This window comes from Protopterus annectens, chromosome 16.part0 (assembly GCF_019279795.1).
Source record: "Protopterus annectens isolate FY-2018-M chromosome 16.part0, PAN1.0, whole genome shotgun sequence".
In the NCBI taxonomy this organism is placed as follows: Eukaryota; Metazoa; Chordata; order Ceratodontiformes; family Protopteridae; genus Protopterus; species Protopterus annectens.
The window spans coordinates 6,026,053-6,048,063 of record NC_056750.1 but is presented as its reverse complement, the minus strand read 5'-3'; the positions used below and the strand labels follow the sequence as shown (position 1 = coordinate 6,048,063).

At 42.3% G+C, this 22,011-nt stretch overlaps 1 protein-coding gene across 1 annotated transcript in view; it reads right to left on the bottom strand.

Moving 5' to 3' along the window:
- CCDC180 (coiled-coil domain containing 180) overlaps nucleotides 1-22,011 on the bottom strand; it is a 2,826,277-nt gene that overhangs the window by 1,803,323 nt on the left and 1,000,943 nt on the right. Inside the window, exon 13 of the mRNA XM_044058396.1 lies at nucleotides 7,005-7,127. Coding sequence (XP_043914331.1) covers nucleotides 7,005-7,127 — 123 coding nt within the window. The remainder of the gene's footprint in view (nucleotides 1-7,004; nucleotides 7,128-22,011) is intronic.

The window sequence follows — 22,011 nt, the reverse complement described above, 5'->3', positions numbered from 1 at the left end:
ACCTCAACAAACTGGCAACCTCTTACAACAACATTGCCAGATTTGCCACAAGTTCCCCATTTAGAACCTACAGTTGTCACAATCTAAAACAACTGGGTTGGCTGGAACTCCATAATCAACTTCTTTTTTATCAACTTACTATCACACACAAGATCTTTATCATCCTAGTAACACACCAATACTCACTAGCCTTATTACCCCCAACATAAATCTTTCTACCCTATGCTCAGCAAATAAACTGCTAGTATCAATTCACAAGTCTTACAATAAGGCTGGGGACACTCTGTTCTCCAGCACCGTGGGGGAAACTTGGAACCTGCTCCCAAGAGAACTCTCATCTCTTTCCTCTACACCACTTTTCAAGAAGCAACTCAAAGAATATCTTAAGAATAACTGGCTATGTCCATGCACCAACGCAGATTAATCACCTCCTTCCTTCATACTTATTGTAAACTTATCTCTCTACTGCTATGCTTTGTCCTCCTTCCTGTTAACTGCTGAATGTATTAGCTATCAGTTAAAGTTTTGTACTAGCTTAGACTATCTTAGAAAACTATTTAGTTCTTGTTTAGCAAGCTCTCTATAACATAGTATATATTTGTCTATACCTCTTATATGTTTTCACCATTATCTTGTAAAACTTTTGTCAATTATATGATGTTTAGCTATTATATTAGTAACTTGTATTGCCTACCCTTAAAAATGTACTGTGTCTATATTGCTAGTAACTTTAGTGGAGCTTTTCTGTCCGGGCTTTTACTGAAAATGGACATATATCCAGTTGAACTAGCCCAGTCAACAAATGTAAAATAAATAAAATAAATAAATAACTAAATAAATACTTTAGAACCTTTGAATCCAATGTGAAAATTTGATATTGCTGCTAAATGAACTTTAATGGTTGTGGAACTAGCCCCTTCTTTAAAAAGTATGGCTAAAACTCAAGTATGCTACGTATCAGAGCTGAAAATTGCTCAACATGATTTTGCTATGCCCAGTCAACAAATCTTTTTGATTTACTTGTATAAAGTTTTCTTGTTGAAGGTTTATGGGAAGATAAAAGAATATGTTGGACAGGGGAAGAGAGCATTTGGTTATCTGACTATTAATGGAATTGTCAGCCTGAGATTTGAGATGTTGGCATGGATCATGCATGTCGGGTGAGACAGAAAATTTGTTTTCTGATCCAGAATCCAAGGTTGGTGAAGTAAGTGAGACCAAAGGAAGGGAAACCAAATCTCTCAAGGCCAGTATAGTGCAATGAGGATGACTTTGTTCTTCAACCTGACAGCTTTCTGCAGAAATTTTAGAATTAATGGGACTGGTGGGTAGGCTTAAAGTAGATCGGTGGGGGGGAGGGGGCAATCATGAAGTAGAGCATCCTTCAGTGATTCCCCCTGTTGGGGGATTAAGACAAAGTAGCTGCTGCATTTGTTGTTTAGGGGAGAAGCAAAATGATTGCAGTAAGAAAAATCATTTCCGTCACATTCTTGTTGAGAGACCATTTGTGAGACAGAAGAATGTACCTGCACAGTTTGTCTGATATCACATTCAACTTTCCTGGAATGTGCATTGCTATGAGAAAACAGTTGGATGAGATCGCCCACTGTCACACTCTGAGCACTTCTCGACACAAGGGGTATGATCTGGTCCCTCCTTGTTTGTTGCTCTACCAAACTACTGACATATTGTCCATTTGAATTGCAATCATCCCTGAAGGGAGAGCATCTTGCAAGGCCTGCAAGTCTAAAAGCATTACACTCATCTCTAGGACACTGATATGCAAGTTGGCCTCTTCGGAGGACCAAGTGCCTTGGACTGTTTTCCCCAGAACCCCCCCCCCCCACAACACAACAGGGAAGTATCTATGGTCACTATGGCCTTGGGTTGAGGGGGAATGAACAGACGGCCTTGTAGAACCTGATCTGACTGCATCCACCACCTGATATCTCTCTTGCATGTCTGAGTGATTTGTATCAGAGTTGACATGGGTTGGTAAAGTATCAACCATTGTGTTGCTAGCATCCATTAGCAATCCTCTTGTAAAATCTGGCTAAAGGTACTAGTGTTATTGCTGCTAACATTGATCCTAGAGCTTGAAGGACCAAGCAGGCTGAAATCTTGGCACTATAGATTATTTTTCTGACCTGTGATGTTATAGTTTGAACCCTTGAGGGAGGCAGTGAAGCCATCACTGATTTTGTGTTAAAAACAGCTTCTATGAATTGAAATTTTGAGTTGGTACTAGTTGAGAATTGTCATAGTTTATGGTTATTCCCAGATAAGCAAAAGTATGGAGAATCTTACCTCTTGCCCTTATCAACTGATGCCTGGTCAGGGTGGCAATGAGCCATTTGTCTAAATATGAAAACACCCGGAATCTTAGTCTCAAGTGAGCTGCTACTACTGCCATACATTTGGTGAACATCCTGGGGGCTGTGGTCAAACCAAAGGGCAGAACTCTGAACTGGTAATGACTGGCTCCCCCACAGAAGTGTACACACCGTCTGAATTGTCTGTTCATCTTTATGTGATAGTACACATCCTGAAGGTCTTTCGAGCACATCCACTTGTCCTTGTCCAGAAAAGGGAGAATGGACTGAACCGTGACCATCCAAAACTTGGTGTGGTGAACTGATGTGTTCATGTTGCTGAGATCCAAAATCCATCTCCAGTCTCCTGTTTTCTTTGGCACTTAAAAAAAAACTTGAGTAAGTTCTGGATTCTATCAGACCTGGTGGGACCTCTTGGAAGACTCTTTTTTTTTAACAGATTTTGTATTTGAATTGCTGCTTCTTCCCTCTGATTGGGCGGAACATCGGGGATTTTCTCTGAGATTGGAGGTGGAAGGGAAAAGGGTATTATATAGCTTCTGGAAATAATTTTCTACACCTAAGTATCTTTTATTATGTCTAGCCAGGCTCTCTGGTGCAGGGATAATCAACCCCTGACTGCCTCTAGAGGTGGGCAATCGGGCTCCTTTCAGGAGTGCTGGAAGGATCTGTCCAAGAAAGAATCTCTGGACCCCTGGTTTTGTGGGTTTCCTCTGCTGCGGGGGGCAGCGTCGACATTGGAGTTCCACCCTCTGCCCCTGGGGCAAGTTCCTCTACATGTGTCCTGGAAAGGACCCCGGGATTTCCTGAATCACATCTTTTAACCACCTCACTGAATCCTTGAAAATGATCTCTGAAGGGTTGAAAAATGTATGCCCACTGCAGACAGAGTCTTTCCATCCTTCTCACACCTGGATAATGTGTTCTTCATTTTGGGGCCAAACAAAGACGTACTGTCAAAAGGAACATTGACGAATAAGACTTGAAGGGCTTTGGAAAATCACATAAGCACATCGAGGCATGTCTCCTGATAGAAATGCCTGAACCTGCTGCCCTTGAGGTTGCTTTGGCTACACGTGAAATAAGGCTCATGGATGAATTCGAAACAGATTGCAGGGTAGCCAACTGAGAGGTCATGGATAAATAGATCTCTGCAGAAATGGATCCTGAGAGGGTATTTGACAGTTTCTTAATCAAATCCCTCTGTAACCTTTTAAAATGTGCCAAATAATTCAGCAAACAAAGTGAAGGTCGCTGAAGCATAGACATGCTTCCCAAACCTGTTCATCACCCTAGACTCACTGTTAGGGGAATGAACAGTGGAACTCACTTTGGCAAGTTCCTTTTTCGTGGCCGCTGCCATGACCATGGCATCAATGGGCACCCCTTTAGCCCAAACCTCTTTATCTAATGGTGCTGCTATAAGCTTGTCCATTCTCCTGGGAATGAGTTCAACTGTGTCAGGTTCCTTCCACTCCCGCTAAGAGACTAAATCAATAAGCTCAATGATGGGCGAGTAACCAAGGAGGTAGATGGTCTAGTACCAAAAGCCTCCAGGAATACCAACTTCTTGTATGAAGGGTTGCTGGACATCCAACCACCTCTCTGTTTTAGGATCTCAAGGATATCTCCAAATGAGGCATCTTCAGGAGGTGACCGTGGGAACCCGTCACCTTCATCAAAGTCTGTATCCTCCGTGACTGTCTCTTGAGGACAGTCCAAGTGCTTCCTCTTGCACTTCTTCTTCCTAGGGACCTCCTCACTTGGATGCTATGAGGAGATATCAGAAGAAACTATAATACCCTGCTGGGAAGCCTCTGTGTCTCAGACTGGCTGTTTCTGTGATAAGGAGTGATGAGGCTCCAAGTGCAGAGACATCAAGGTAGTAAGTTAAAGATCTGAGGGGGTTGGATCCATCCACACTGCAGGGGCAGAAGAAAAGGCTGATCTCTCAGGTGAAACAGAATACCCCTGCTCTGAAAGGACAAAATTTGTCCCGCTGTCCTCCCCTGCTCTGAAATCAATCTCCTTGAAGAAGAAGCAGGAGCCGAGCTTTCCAGTGCTAAAGTTCCGAGGTGAAGAGATGGCTCCGACAACTTTACAGTCAACTCCAGCACCTCGGATCTGACAAGAAAGCTTCTGCTCCAACAGCCCTCTGGATCCGACAGAATCAGAGCACTCAGAGTAAGCCTCAGATCCAAAGATACTACTATCTTCAGATCCAAGCCAGATGGAGCCGGAATGTTCAGATCCAGAGACTGAAACAGTTGAAGGAATCAGAGGAGGTACTTGAAGTGGGGGTGTAGTCGAAGATTGGACCTCCTGACCTGAAGGGGTAGGAGAGGATAAGACATCCATCTGACTCTGCACCGAGAGGATATTCCACACCACTCTTTCCACATCTTCCTCTGTCAAACTTCTGGAAGAATGAGTCAAAACAATAGAGGGAGGTTTGGATTGGTGATGCCCCAAAAAGGGAAACGGCACCCTTGAAGGCACCGGATCAATGTACTGCAAATATCTTGTCCTTGGAAGATATACAGGGCTTGAAGCAGTCAGATCCGATATCTTTTTTTTCAGATCCAAGGTAGTCAGGTCCATCACCTTTTTCTTTTTTGAATCTGAGGGTGAGGAACTTTTGGATCTTACCAGATCCATCTTATGCCTGTTCCTAGATGGCTCCGAAACCAGGGTGGATGAGGAAGATAGTTTTTCAGATGAAGGCTTCAACTCTTTACTTTTGGGGGACTGAGCCCCAGATATTGCCTCTCCAAAAAGCAGACGGTAGTAAATCTTTCAATATAACTTTATTTTTTTTTTCTACTAAAGCCCTGAGATTAAAACCATGATAGATCGAACAATTTTACCAAAGATGGAAAAGCCCAAGGCAGTAAACACACAGTGTGGGCATCTGACATTAGTAGTTTGTGCCTGCACTTAACACACTTTTTAAACTCAGCGGGTCCTTTTTCCGCCATAACCCTAACAACTATACAGAAGGAAAATTTAAGTAAGAACAATTTTTTTTTTTTTGGAAAGAAAAAGCTGAGGAAGAAAACTACCAGCAATGGTAATAAAAGGCTACACTAACTGTAAAAATGTAAAAAAGGAAGAGAATTACTAACGATAGTAATTCAAGAAGTACACACAATATGACAAAGTGAAAGTACAATTACCAACTATGGTAGCAAAGAATTATGATGTTGTATGAAGGTAATGGACAAGAAGTATTAAAAATATTAGAAAATATAGGAAATTAGAAGATAACAGAATCTGAAAAAAGCTCAAGAGCAAGATCAACCATGTCTTTCATGGAAAGCCACAAATGAGATAGGGAGGAAACTTAGGGTTGGTGCATTATGGTTAAGGGAGATGCTCGAGAGTTTTTGGTTTCCACGAGCTTTAGTAACAGTCGAGTCAGATTTGAGTATCAGATCTGAACCCATAAGCTGAGGACAGAATGAAAACTGACAACATCAGATCAAATGTTTGTTAGTTTGAGAAACTTTGTACAGTCTATCTGCCTTTTTAGGAACCGAAGGTTGAGATTCAGGATTATTACAGGCAGCATTAAATACATCCTCCAAAGCTGACACTATAACAGGTATAAGAGTGGAATGAGGCATGTCTACTTGTAATGTATCATAATATCTCCTCGGTTCAATTCACCTGTTCCTATAAAATCACCTCATTCATCCTGTCTATTGTCTGACAGAATGCAAATTACTCCAAGGGGATTGCGAGAATCAGGTTACCTCTGAATCAGACATCTGGGCTTGGGAATCTACAGGAGAAGAAGCCCTGCCTCTATCTATGTCAGAACACTGACATTTTCCTCAGGAATATTTCTGCTGACATTATTCTCAGATTAGGATTTCTGAGCACCAAGCTTAACAGCCTGTAACAATTACCTGGCTAAGAAAAGAAAATCATCTTTTCTAACATCCGCCATGTCTTCAGATACACAATGTTTAACCTTCTGCATTTTCAATACAGGTAAAAGATATGGAAGAAGGTCAATATGGAGAAAGCAATTCTGCCCTGTCTAAAGGTCTCTTTCCCTGGCTACCCAAATCAACATTTCCCATAGCATCTCCCTGACCCAGAAAAGGTGGTTCTCCCATGTCTGGATTGGACAATGGACCAGCTGAAGAGGACATGACTGAACCCCAGTTCATGGTAACTGAAAGACATATACAGAGGAAGCCAGAGATATAAGTGAGTGGTTTGAAGAATGACAACTAGTCATTACAGATTCATCCACTATCAGCTGGGGCACTGGCTGAGCCCGCAGTGTTGGTAAGAGCTCTTTGGTAAGTTAATTTTTCTTTCTAAATAGAACAGTTGGAGAGCGGTAAGCGTCCATGCTGAAACTGAGGAGAATGTCTCGAAGGCTACACACACTGGTAGAATGACTCAATCAGAATATAAGTTGTCATAAAGTGTCCACAAGCAGCAATCTTACAGATGCACTCACATACACAGTCTCAAATCACAGTAATGCATAAAAAAACCTTTATAAGAAATCTTTCAATAAAAATTGTTTTGAAAAAAAATCAGTAACATAACTTCCTAAGAAATAAATAATTTTGTCGGCATGACTAAGCATATAAAAGTTCATCAAAAAAGACTGAAGCATATTTCACAGAATCTGCAACCTCTAATACTTACATCCATGGCTTCAAGCTTCTTCTCAAAGTTTCTATGCAGACTTCCAACAACTGGCAGAAATTCTGAGTCCACAAGCTGCTGAGCCTCTTTTTCTGAGCATACATGTGAAGCAGACAGTTTATCCTAAAGATTATAAAACATTTATTTACATATTTAGTTAGGTATATATGGCTAACTATAGCACACATTTAAATATTTACAAATATGCTCATTTTACCAGCTCATTTCTACAGATATAGCAACCTACTACCTAGAAAATGTTTGACAAGAATTTCAGTATATTAATTTTAACAGGAATAGCAAATCACTTAGGCTTGTTTTTGCTATATATTGTAGATCAAACCAGTACAGCGTCAGCAGGTGGTGCAAGCAGTTATACGTGACCAGCTATTTGAAGGTCAACTATTGCTGAAGTTAACCAAGCTGAATAGTCCTATTTGTATCTGTGTTTATATCTACATATCTATGTATCTATTTATTTATTTATATCTATATATCTATGTATTTATATCCATATATCTATACCTATCTATATATTTATATCTATATCTACATATATCGACATATATATGTATATATTATAGGAACAGCACAGTGGAGCAGTGAAGAGAATTGTTACCTCACAGCAAAAGGTTATCTGGTTTGATTCTCAGCTGGGTTGCCTTCTGTACAGAGTCTGCATGCCCCCCCTATCTTCTCACAGGTTTTCTCTGGGTGCTCCAGTTTTTTCTTATAATCCAAATACATGCAGCAGGTTAATTGTACACTCTAAATTGGCCATAGGTGTGACTGAACATACATGAGTTTGGCATGGAAGAACAGCTGTAGCAGGGCTAGCCTCCAAGCTGTGTGAACCTTGGCTCTAAATGACTGTCACTGTTGATGTGAAACCCTGACCCTGACATGTAAAATGGTAAAAAAAGGGTTGTGGATGGATGCATTTATACACACACACACACACACATATATATATATATATATATATATATATATATATATATATATATATATATGTATATATATATATATATATATATATATATATGTATATCTGTGCACAGTGAATATAAAAAGTTTACACACCCCAGTTAAAATGCCAGGTTTTTGGGATATAAAAAAATAAGACCACAATAAATCATTTCAAAACTTTTTCCACCTTTAATGTGACCTATAACTTGTACAATTCAATTGAAAAACAGTCTGTTAGGAGTAAAAAACTGTACAATACACTGGGTGCATAAGTGTGCACACCCTTAAACTAATACTTTGTTGCATGTGCCCACCCTTAAACTAATACTTTATTAAAGCATCTTTTGATTTAATTACAGTATTCAGTCTTCTTGGGTAGGAGTTTATCAGCATGGCACATCTTCCCCAGGATTCAATAAAGCTTACACGGAGTGTAAGAATAGTGCAGCCGCTCCTGCAAGGAATATGGCCACCGAGTGATCCAGTAAACAAGCCTGGGGACGTGGACGAGCTTGGCAGCACTATTCCCATATGGACACCACTGAATAATGCTAATTACCTCATTTGCTGGTGAAAATCATGAAAATGAGGTGAATTACTGATTCAGTAAGCAGGCAGTCATCAGTGCGGGAATAGCAGAAGGTGCAGAAATGTATTCGGCTACTAGCTGAATACATTTTTGCAAAAATCAAAAACGGAGGCATGACAGCTCAAAATAAAGCATGTATTATACTCCTTAGGCATGCCAATGGCCAAATATATTGCCATTGGCATGGAAAAGTGTTGCAAAATTATAAAAATCGATGTTTATTTTTTTATTTGGCTGATCTTGGCTGTTTAAGCATAGAGCAGCGGCTCGCAAACAAGATCGGGCCGAAAAAAAATGTGAAAAGGCAATTTTAAGTGAAATCTGCATTTTGCCATTATAGTCTATGGCATGCAGAAGCAAAACAATAACAGGTAACACTGGTTGCTAAGGAGGAAGGCTGTGGCGTAGTGGTGTAACCAGGGACTAAGGCAGTGGGGTATACAAATGAGCACATTTTACTGAATCACTAAAGGGGAAACCATTCTCTGGCTGCACCTAACCATGTAGGAGCTATAAGGCAGTGGTGTAAGCAGAAGAAGCAGCTGACATGAAAAGGGAATGTGTCATGCTTGGTGTAAGCACACTGGAGCTCCACGGCTCCCATTTCAGCTTAGCTAAGCACAGCTAAACAAGGGTGTGTGTCTGAGGCTGTATTTACTTATTCCATGAAATGAAGAGCACGTTTGTATCCAGGGGAGGGCCATTTCACATTGTTTACCTTAGCTAAATGGGTTTGCGTGGCATGCACCGGGTCTAAAACAAACAAACAAAAAAACAGAAATAGCAGGACTGTTTACATTTGGGCACTGGGTTTGCCAGGAGCGCCCCGAGGCTTAAAAGGGGAAGAAATCGGAAGGGAAAAAAGAAAAAAAAGGCAAATAGCAGAATAAAAGCAATTAAGTACAAATAAACTAGGAAGCAGGTGGAATGTATCATAGCCAGCCAATCATACAGGCAGCATCTGCAGCACAACAGTATAAACTGTGCAAACACCTTTCAGTCTGGTTTTCCTACAAACCTTGCCCCACTGGTGTACACATGTGAGGGAATTTTAACCAAAAAAATGTTAGGGGCTGCCATTTCTTTGAACTACTAGTATGTGCTAGAGCCTGAGGGTGGTGAGAAGGATAATGCTGATAACAGCCCCAGACTGAGGAGGAGGAGGAGAAGAGTGTTCAGACCTAGGGTAACCTATCAGGGGCTACATGATCTGGAGATAGCAGAGCACTACAGGGTAGACAGAGAGATACTTCAGCAGATCATCGAGCTGCGCCGGCCTTAACTCAAACCCAGAGCCAACAGAGGGGAACTCATCCCAGTGGATACCAAGCTATGCATAGCCTTAAGAATACTAGCTACAGGTACTTTCCAAAGACCTACTGGGGACGTGATGGGAGACTCACAGGATACTTCAGGGTACTCCACCAGTTCCTGGATGCCATGCTATCACATGCCGGTGAGCACATTTACTTCCCCAACACCCGTGAGGAGAGGACCAGCAATATGCATCTCTTCCACCATGTAGCAAACTACTCAGAGGTACTGACTGCGATAGACTGCACTCTCATCCACATCAAAGCACTACACGGTGAACAGGGTAGGGTCTACATAAACCACCAGAGCTTCCCCTCCATCAACTGCCAGGTTGTGTGCAATACCCAAGGCATTATCATGAATGTGTGTGTTGGCAGTCCTGGAAGGTATCATGACTCCCACATCTGGCATTCGTCACAGCTGTACCAGGCATTTGCCAGTGGGGATATCCCGTATGGCCATCTGGTGGGGGATGCTGGCTATGCACTGGGGCTGTGGATGATGACACCCATCAGAAATGCACACACACTCAATCAAGAGCACCATAATAAGGCACACGCACAAATCAGGATCATTACAGAGCATGTGTTTGGGATGCTCAAGTCACAGTTCTGCTGCCTTGACATATCTGGTGGAGTCTTGCAGTATTCTCCAGCCACATGTGCACACATGTTCATAGTATGTGCCATGCTACACAATATGATCCTGTGGAAACAGCTGCAGCAGGAACAGCACGGGGAAGGGCCACACAGCCCCCCACCATTGCCAAGGTCCCCACAGGCACAGAGGGACTCGGTGGAGGAAGCCCATGAGCCTGCTCCAGTAGTCAGATGGAGGCATGCCCAGTAAGCCCAGGCCTTGGCAAAGAGGCAATGCATAGCACACACATTGACACTGTAAGTTAGTCTTCTTAACAATAAATGAATGGAGTAGTATGTTCTGGTAGCATATCTATGGCATCGCTGCATGTATGTAAGGGAATGGGGTGGCCTACTTGGGTAGTGACAGCTATGTGGAACACCAAGAAATGTCTGCCCAATACTGGCTTCCCCACACTATGCAGTATTATCCAAGGTGACAAATCCCAATACAGTATATGCGGTGGGGGGGGGGGTCATAGGTGACATGCATGGATGTTAATGTGGGGATCCCATACTCACTCCTCAGACTCACCCAGCAAGTCAGCCGTAGAACACCATAAAGGAATGTCTGGCAAAGGCCCACAAATGGCAACAATGATGGAATACCCCCCTACAGACCTACACAGTGATATTACAGCAAGCCATGCAGTTGCAGTAAGGCTCTGAAGGGTAAGAAGTCTGAAACTCAACTGTATGCCATTACAATCTAACCTGTGGTCTCTGGTGATATGCCTCTATTCTCCAAGACAGGGCGCAATACTATGCTAAATGGAACCAAAATGTAAAGTCAATATCAGCACAGTCTGTGCAAATGTGTACTGTTGACAGGTGTTTCCCCCACAACCATATTCACATAGAAATGCAGTAACATGTACATTTGTAGGCTAATAGCAGCAGAGCACACATTGCCAGGGGTGCCCCAATCAACATAACTTGTTGCATGCCCACAATATGCAGGGGTTGATGAGCTATGCATATGTGTGAGGAATACTGTTAGGATGTGGCCAGCACTTACTTCCGGCTGTTGTGTCTTAGTGGCCTACATACAGTACTATGGTAGAGAGGGCCATGTTCCAAGAATCGCAGTGCCAACTATTTTGCATGTCAGCTACAACTACAGTGAGGATTATACACACTGTCCAGATGTCAGTATCCATTACTGCCAGTAAGCTGGACTGGTCCTGGACAAGGGGCCACACATATGAATAGTACACGGGTCAGAGTAACTTACACAGTGCCTACCATACCTTCCAACTGTCCAGACCTTTTGCAGAATGTGCAGAGGTTTGCATCATATTTGAGGGTGTTTTTATCATGAAATAGTGGTTGTGTGGCAAATCATTGGCAAACCACGAAAGTCTAAAGTCTGAAAATAATGATGGATTGTAGTGTCTCAGACTTTATACCCTATAGAAAACACATGCTAATGCAAAATCTGTTACTGTATCACCCTTCCAGGTTTGTAAGGCCAGTAGTTAAAATGGTCCCTATACTTAGGCCTTTTTAACCCAATTACATATGGCTTTTTCCAGATTTCTGTCTCTCATACGTAGAGAGGTATGGTGCCTAGTAGCACAGAAGGTATCTGAAGGTCAGTGTACTGGCAGATCATAAAAGGCTGCCACCTTACTGTGTCAGCACTGACAACATATCACTGGCCAACAGCCATACCCTGGGAATGGCAGGTTGTCACAGGAGAAGCACAAGTATGCCTTGTATATCTGTCCTGCTTGTCCTCCTAACATTACATTTGCCTGCAAAGTATTTGCAAAACAAGGAAAGGTCATGTCAAAACATCAGTGGCAGACAGTAGAGAACCAGATGTCACACACATAACAGAAAGCAAGCAAGTACAAACTGGTCCCTCAACCCTGTTCCCATGTGTGGGCCTTTGTCTGACTGTCATATGTGGGCCTGTCCAGATGTCAGAGTCAGTGACAGTTTGACAGTTAGGCCAACATGTAGCCACATAATAACATAGTAACACAACCTGTCTGAGGACCCCAGCAGATGTAGTGGTGCAATGATGGACAACCTGCCAAACAGGTATGCTCAGAGGTGTGTAGTCCACAACCTTGTGTCTGATGTTATGGCATTTACCATGCTCACACCAGAATTACAAATGCATAATAGCAGCGACTGTGGGCAAAGCCTGTGACAGGACTACAGAAGGATAAAGAGACACACAGAAGAGGGAGGGGAACCACTGGCCACACAAATGGAGAATGTGCACACCAGAGCACATTTTGCATTAACATAGGAGCCCTGCAGTGTATGGAGTCAGTAAGCATCACCTGCAAATATACAGCACAAACCCACATATGTGGAGGTCTACAACAATTCAAATCCCAAGTAAAGGACACCTCAGAGGCAAAAACACATGAGAATTTCCCAAACCTACACACCACACAGCATGCATATTCCACACACCAGGGTCCTGCAAACACTGTGACCTTACCATACACACAACATATTACTCATAGAAGACTCCACTGTGAGACACGTAGATGTGCCATACACCAGGCAGGATAAGGAGAAAGTCATGATTACTTGTTTGGCAGTTGCCATAATCTGCCATATAGGTTCATAGGTTGATACTAGGCTATTTGCCCTAGGGCATTTATAAGCCTAGCCAGAGTGTGTTTGGCTTTCGCCTCCCTTTTAGATTAGTTGACTGTGCCTCTGTATAGTAGGTCACAGAAGATAGCCCTTTTAAGGTTAGTTTACTGTGCCTCTGTCTAGTAGGGACACAGAAGAGATCCCGGGGTAAACCTACAATCTCCCATCCACTCGTCAAGATTTCTCTTGAAGAGGGTCATTGAGGGGCTCTGCCTAACATGGATTGGGATTTTGTTCCAGAGTGAGGGGAGCCTCTGGGATATGAATCTGTCCCTCCAGCATGTCCTATTTATTTATTTATGTGCTGAGGTTTAAGTCCCTGGAGCATGTAGCTCTAAGGGATTTGGATTTCCTGAGGTGGAGCATGTAGCTCTAAGGGATTTGGATTTCCTGAGGTGGAGCATGTCCATTAATTCTAGGTTGGACATGGCTTTATATGTCAGGCACAGATTGCCTCTGAGTAGTAAGCAACTGAGTAGAGCTGGAGTTTCTTTAGCCTAACTGCGTACGGCATCTGTTTGAGTCCCTTGATCCTCCTGGTGAGGTACTTTTGGGGTCTTTCCAGTTGCTGCAGGTGTCGGGTAAGGTACATCCTGAATGGGGCATTGTATTCAATTATGGGCCTGATGAGTGATGAGTAGAGGGGCACAATGACCTGTCTTGATTTAGATGTGAACCCTTTCATGATAAGGTGGGCTATATAGAAGGTCTTTCGAACCACTTTGGCAACGTGATTGTCAAAGGACAGATTGCTATCTACTTGGGTCCCCAAATCCCTAATTACTTCTTCCGTACTTAATGGATTACCACCTATGTGATAATTTGTGGGCACTTTGTTTTTCCCAAAGGGGGTGACTATGCACTTTTTGGCATTTAGCTTTAGGCCATGGCTCTAGCACCAGTTATCCATCTCTATGAGACCCTTTTGGAGGATGCTTGTGTCAGTCGGCGAGTCGATTATGGCACCCAGTTTGCAGTCATCTGCGAACTTGGTCAGCCATAGTCCTCCTGTGTTAGCCTGTACCTCAGAGAAATATATACCGAACAAGAGAGGTCCCAGGACTGAGCCTTGTGGGACGCCACTTGTAACTGGTTTAGAGTCTGACATGGCACCTGCAATTCTGACCATGTAGCCAGTTTGCAACCCATCTTGTGACATAGGGGTTATTTACGTTGGTGAGCTTATTTATGATGCCTGAGTGGGGTATTGTGTCGAAGGCTTTTGCGAGGTCCAGGTAGGCTGTGTGGACTACCTTCCCTTCATCTATGGCCTTGGTGACTGTTTCAAAGAAGTCGACCAGGTTCAAGAGGCAAGGTCTGCACTTAACAAAGCCAAATTGGGTAGGATCCAGTGTTTGGAGGTTCCCAATGTCTTTGTTTATGAGTTCCATGATGATACGCTCCATAGCTTTGTAGACCAGGCTAGTCAGGCTTATAGGGCGATAGTTTCCGGGGTCCGTTGTGGCACCACCTTTGTGGAGTATATCCCACATGAACTCGAGTCACCCCACAACAGGTACAGGTATCACACTAGCCTGATCCATGGTGGTATGAATGATGTCAAAAGTATTTCATGACTATAGAAAGACAGACATGATACAGCATGCTGAATATGTGTCCCATGCAGGTATATCCCTAGCCATAAGCAGAATCCTGCTGTCACCCACAGTGATGTAACAATAAGAACAGAAAGTGATTGTCAGTAACACCTGACTCACCTACCATTATCACCCCAGGGGATACACTGCCCGGCAGCCTGGGAACATATGAGTGAAAGAATGCACTGCCTTGCTACAGATGGCCTGCAGCAGTCTCACATGGCCTACAGGCCTCTGGCAAAGGCCCATGCCTCACCCATAGTGCCATTGTAGGGAATGTCATGGGGTCCATACTATCAACATAACACAGTCAACAAAATGCAAATGAAAGGCCATGCCACTAAATGCTAGTAGCATACCTCTCAACCTCATAGAGCAAGAAATCTGGACAAAGACATACATAATGGTGGGATAAAGGCCCAACTATAGCAACACTTTTGAAATAATGCTCTCATTATGTTAGAAAGGTGACAGAATAACAGAGGGGGTGTGTGGTAGCATGGATGTCATGAAGGGTGTGAAGTCTGAAACTCTAATGTTCGGTCATTATTCCCTGACAGCAGCCCTGAGTGATCTGCAACAAACTTGCTAGAAAACCACAATGTTAAGGAAAATGGTCAGATATGAGAGGCATGAATCTGGATAATCTGTGAGAATCTGTTCAGTTGAGAGGTATGGCCACACCAGGATATGACCTTTCAGGTAAGAAGAATACCACACAACCAGGAGATCCCCAGCCAGTATATCAAGGTGCTGGACCTTTTACACAGCTCCATCAGTCAGTCGGCTAAAGCCACACCTCCCAACTGGCCCGATTGTGCAAGAATGTCTAGCCTTTGCCTCATAATATTGGTCTGTGCATCATCCATCTTGCATTTCTCTGGTAAATAACTGTGATGATCCGATGATATATGACAGTAGGTAATGACCACAATACATTACAGTGTCAAACATTACATAAGTCAGAAAATGTCTGCTAAAAGAAACCCTGTAACTCAAGCAACTCATACATTAGTAACAGCAATAGTTACATTATCCCCCTATGTTTGGGCCATTGTTTCCCCATATTGGCAGCCTATCTCCAGATATCTTGCGCAAACAGGTTGCAAGGTATGGCTGTGGCACACAACACCCCAGACTGAAGTTACAACTATTCCTGGAATGGATTCCCACACTTACTATAGAAGGTCATACTGGGCATGCTCCTACACTTAGAGAAATAAAGCCCGTGTCTGAAACCACAACGGACTATATATATCTGTATTGTGCAGATGTCTTTTCATACACACAGCTATGTACACCTGTCTCCACACACACATCCATCAGACAGGATTACCTACATCCAGCTATAGGTGGCCTCATATGTGGTATATCTGCATCTGTTGCATGTGATACACACACACACACACACACACACACACACACATATATATATATATATATATATATATATATATATATAGGCAACATATTGCAATATGTCAAGCACACACACACACACACACACACACACACACACACACACACACACAGACATGGGGAAGAGACAGACAGTGATAGAGTGAGACATACAGGGAAATGCACACAGAGAGTGAGTCATGCACAGGGATACCCTGAATGGCAGAGAGTGATGTCCTGCTGCAGACAGTTGCATACCAGTTGTAACCACTGCCACATGCCAGCATGAAGATGAGCTTCATTGTCTGATGGTAGTGAGGTGGGGGTTGTAATTCACATCACTACTTTTGTGTGTAAGTCTGTAGGTCTAAGTATTATGATGCCTTACCCACCCAGTACACTTCCTATTGCCCTACTTTACAAGATCTGCTGATGTCATTCACCGAAGTACCATTGGACTGGCCTCAGCCCTATAAGCTCTGTGGTGCATTTAATAACTGCATAACACTATAGTACAAATAACTAGTGAGGTAGGGGTTCTAATCTCAGTCCTGGCAAATGTAAAAGTGTGTGTGTGTGTGTGTGTGTGTGTGTGTGTGTGTGTGTGTGTGTGTGTGTGTGTGTGTGTGTAGGTTAAGGATTTGGAGCCCATTCACACCCAGTACACATGCCATTCTCCTACCTTAGCAGTTCTGCTGGTGTCAGTCACCTTATAAGTACCTTTGGGCAAACATCGGCCCTATAAGCTCTGTGGTCCATGCAATAACTGCATAACACTATGGTACAAACAACTAGTTGGGTAGGGGTTCTAATCTCAGTCCTGCCAAATGTAAAAGTGTGTGTGTGTTGTGTGTTAGTAGGTTAAAGATTTTGAGCCCATTCACACCCAGTACACTTCCCATTGCCCTACTTTAGCAGGCCTGCCGATGTCAGTCACCTTAGAAGTACCTTTGGGCAGCCCTCAGCCCTATAAGCTCTGTGGTGCATGTGATAACTGCATAACACTATAGTATAAATAACTAGTTAGGTAGGGGTTCTAATCTCAGTCCTGGCAAATGTGTGCGTGAGTGTATTTGTGTTTGTAAGTGTGTATATCTGTAGGTTAAAGTATTTTGTGGCCTTTCTCACAAAGTACATCTCCCATTGCCATACTTTACAAGGGGTGGTGATGTTCCTCACCTTAGAACTACCTTGGGATGCCCTTTACCCTATAAGTTCTGTGGCACATGCGATAAATGCATAACACTGTAGTAGCAATAACTAGATAGATAGGGGTTTTAATCTCAGTCCTGGCAAATGTGTGCGTGCGTGTGTGTGTGTGTGTGTGTGTGTGTGTGTGTGTGTGTGTGTGTGTGTGTGTGTGTGTGTGTGTCTGTGTGTGTGTGTGTGTGTGTTTGGAAACCATATCCATTGGGGGCAGGTTTTGCAATTCTTTGTTGTGGTCCACCCAGTGTCCACTTTACAGGGCCCACTGTTGTCATCCACTGTAAAGGTAGCTGTAGACACTCTGCAGCTCTATAAGTTCTGTGCCACATGAAATAACTGTGTAAAGTATGGAATAAATAAGATAGGCGGGACTTCTAATCCTTTGATACCATTCCCCACTCACAAATCATAGACAAACACACTCAGCTAGGCATCAAACCCTATATCACTAGGAGGGTTGCAAACTGGCTCACAGATAGAACCCACAGTGTGAAAGCAGTGGACTCCATGTCAGACTGCTGACCAGTCATGAGTGGAGTACCACAGGGTCTCGTCCTGGGTCCTCTTGTATTAGGTACCTATGCCTCTGAAGTCCAGCCCAACACTAAGGGATTCTGGCTGTCAATGTTTGCAGACAACTGCAAGGTGGGTGCTATTATTACCTCCCCAAGGGATGTTGACATCCTGCAGAATGGTCTCACTGAGACCTAGGACTGCTGTCAGAACCCTAGACTTAAGCTCAATGCTAGAAAATGTGTCGCCATCCCCTTTGGGAACAACTTGGTTCCCATGAATCACAATATCGATGGTAGTCCACTGAACACAAAAGTCATTATAAGAGAACTGGGAACACAGGTTGACAGCGACCTCTCTGTTGACCACCACAGTACCACTGTGGTCAGAAAGTCTTTCTATGTGACACATCTCATTACTAAGGGTGTTGCATCCAGGAAGAAAGAGGTCATTGTCTCCCTCTAGTCTTCCCTCATTAGGCTAGTCATGGATTACAATGGCCCATATGGCACACCCGCAATAAAAGATATTGAAATGATCCCTCCAGGCTATAATATCATTCGGCAGGACCGCATAAATAAAAAAGGTGGGGGGTAGCAATTCTCTTTAAAGCAGGACTACAAATCAGAAAAATAAACCATAAACTACCCTCAGAAAACAACATAGAAATAATTATTTCTAAATTATAACTTAACCACCAAAAATCAGTTAACATCATCTGCACTTATCTTCCACCAGGTAAAAACCATACTATACTAGAAGACCTACTAAACTGGCTTTCCTCAAATCTCCCTCAAGAAAAAATACTACTAGGAGACTTTAATATCGACTGGAATTCATGTAACAATACCAATTCATCCACCCTGATCAACCTGTATGGCTTCTCACAAGCTATAAACTCTGCAACTAGAACAAATAAACTTAATAATAAAGAAAGCATCCTGGATTGGATACTAACAAATTGTCCACAGCAAAACTATACAACAGGAACCCTCCCAGATGATCTTAGTGATCACGCTCTATATATATAATCAGACATAAAACAAATGTAAATATCTCTACTCCAGTCAGAACTGCCCGTAGCAAAAACACTTTGATCAAGAACTGTTCCTAACCAAACTTAAACAATGCAACTGGTCACCACTCAAGTCCCTCCCAATAAATGAAGCAGTAACTTACTTCAATACTACTTTCCTAGCAATCCTAGACCATCATGCCCCAATGCGTTCCATAAGAATGAAAAATAAACCAGCACCATGGCTCACAAATCAGACTAAGAAGCTAATCCTTAGCAGGAACAAATCTTGGGCTAAATGGCGTACCACAAAAGACAAAATTGATCACCAAACTTTTAGGCAACAAAGAAACATAACTAAAAAAGCTGTCCTACAAGACAAAAATAACTTTTATATCCAACTTCAAAAATCATCCCTTCAGCAACCACAAAAGTTCCGGTCTACTATAAACAGGCTTCTATCCCCAGGTAAAGTAGTCACACCTAATCCACTAGGCTCCAACCCTGACTGTCCAACACAAATAACAAATGCTTTTAATACTTTTTTTACTTCTGCTGTACTAAATCTAGCAAATCAACAAAACCCTGATACCTCCAATTTGCCCAGTACAAACTCCATTCCTCCCCCTTTCCACATTGAACCTATACCCACCTCCTATATCTCTTCCTTACTTAAAAAATTAAAACCTACTACCCCCTCAGCTGATAAATTACCAGCAGAATACCTCTGACTAGGAGCCTTAGCCATTGCCTACCCAATCTCCATATTGATCAATAGAACCATAAAAGAGGGCACTATCCCATCAATTTGGAAAATCTCACACATTATTCCTCTTCACAAAGGTGGTGACTCCACTGAGTACTCTAACTATCGTCCCATAGCTCTACTGTCTCCACTTGCTAAAATAATGGAGAAATATATCCACAAACAATTAATAACCCACCTACTCCACTACAATCTCTTAGCTAACTGTCAACATGGTTTTCGTCCTTTCCACAGTACCATCACAGCCTTGCTATCCTTTACCAACTGCATCAACAAAAATCGCAATAATAATATTCTTTCCTCAGCATTCTTTGTAGACCTATCTAAAGCCTTCAACATGGTCAACCATCAACTTCTTCTCCACCTACTAAAGTCACTATCTCTTGATAATTCTGCTATGAATTGGTTACATCCTACCTGGAAAACTGAAAACAAGCAGTTCTCTGGCAAAACCATCTTTCAGAACTCCTTCCCACCTCCCTAGGTGTCCCACAGGGCTCCATTTTAGGTCCACTATTGTTTTCCATTTTTATAAATGACCTTCATCTCTCTATTCCACTCTCTACCTGCATTCAATATGCTGATGACTCTACAATCATTTGTTCAGCTTCATCCCAAACTGAACTTCATTCTCTCACACAAAAATCCTTCACCACTATAGAACAATGGTTCTCCAACCACTGTCTTCTCCTCAACCCCCAAAAAAAACAAATTATTGCTCTTTACACCCTCTCACTTGTCTCCCCCTCTTCATTTCACACTTACATCCAACAATGGTACCATTATTTCTCCAAACCCCACCACCAAACTCCTAGGTATTACAATTGACAATCAACTAAAGGTCGACACTCACATAAACACTACAATAAAATCTACTAACAAAAAACTTGGATCCCTCTATAGAATCAAACATTTCCTGACACCGCTAGCCAGAACCACAATAGCTAGAACCCACTTAATCTCTACCCTATTATATGCTTCCCCCATATATACCAATCTGTCTAAAAATAATCTCAACAAACTAGCTAGATCATATAATAATATTGCCAGATTTGCCACTAACTCTCCATACAAGACTCATCACTGTCAGAATCTAAAACAACTAGATTGGCTTGAATTACCTCACCTATTACAATTTAACCAACTTATAATCACCCATAAAGTCCTTCACCAACCCAACAACACCCCAATTCTCTCTACCCTCATAACACCATATAATAACTTGAGGAATCTACGCTCCACTAACAAAATGTTGATGCACACTTCCTTATCAAATAATTTAGCAGGAGACTCCATATTCTCTAATTCAGTTGGGAAAATATGGAATCACTTACCACAAAACCTTACAACCCTAACCTCTCTCCCACTATTCAAAACTAACCTAAAACATTTCCTCTCTAACCACTGGTTAAGCTCTTGTACCAACCCTGACTAACTGGTGTTTTTAAACTATCTGTTACCATCAAAACATAAAATTCTTATTCAGAACTAGTCGCGGACCTATTTTCTAAACTAACCTACCTTTCTCATGTCCTAACACTGTCTTTTCTGAGTACTACTTATCACGCTGAACACTTCTATTCATCTTCTTTCAGTGCTTTTTGTAAATTTTATTATACTGAAGATGATTAACTCTATTTTAATGTCATGTACTAATTTTTTGTATTAGATGTTTCTGTTCTGTATATTTTAATATGTATTATAGAATGTCTTTGAACTTGGAGCTTTTCTCCCCGGGCCTCCACTGAAAATGGACATGTATCCAGTTGGACTAGCCCGGTTAACAAATGTAAAATAAAATAATAAATAAATAAATAAAATGTAACCTCACTATAGACCTGCAACAACTGGAGAGGCTTCAAAAATACCTCACAAAGAGGATGCTAGGCTTTAAACACTTGTCCTATATGAACAGACTCCAAAAAACTCTGACTATTCTCTGTCTCATACTGACTACTTACAGGCGATCTCTGCTTGACTTACAAAGCCATGTGTGACCCAGCTCTGTTAGGCATGCTACATGTAAAGAAACCCAATCCATCTGCACCACATGCCCCAGAGACCTCAACCCCATTTCCACAATCAACAGAACATGCTGGAGGGATAGGTTCATAACCCAGAGACTGGCCAAGTTATAGAATAGAGTTCAAATACATGTCAAGCAGAGCACCTCACTGGCCCTCTGCAACAGAAATCTGGATGAGTGGATGGGGAATAGAAATCTCACCCCCGCGATCACTCCAGTGGCTATAAGCGATAGATACACTGGGGAGTAATGTCAGGTGGCACGATGCCAGGGTTATCCTATGGGCTAGACTTGTAAAGGCTCCGTGGCCATTTGCCTAGTACACACTTATAAACTTACGGATCTCAGTACTT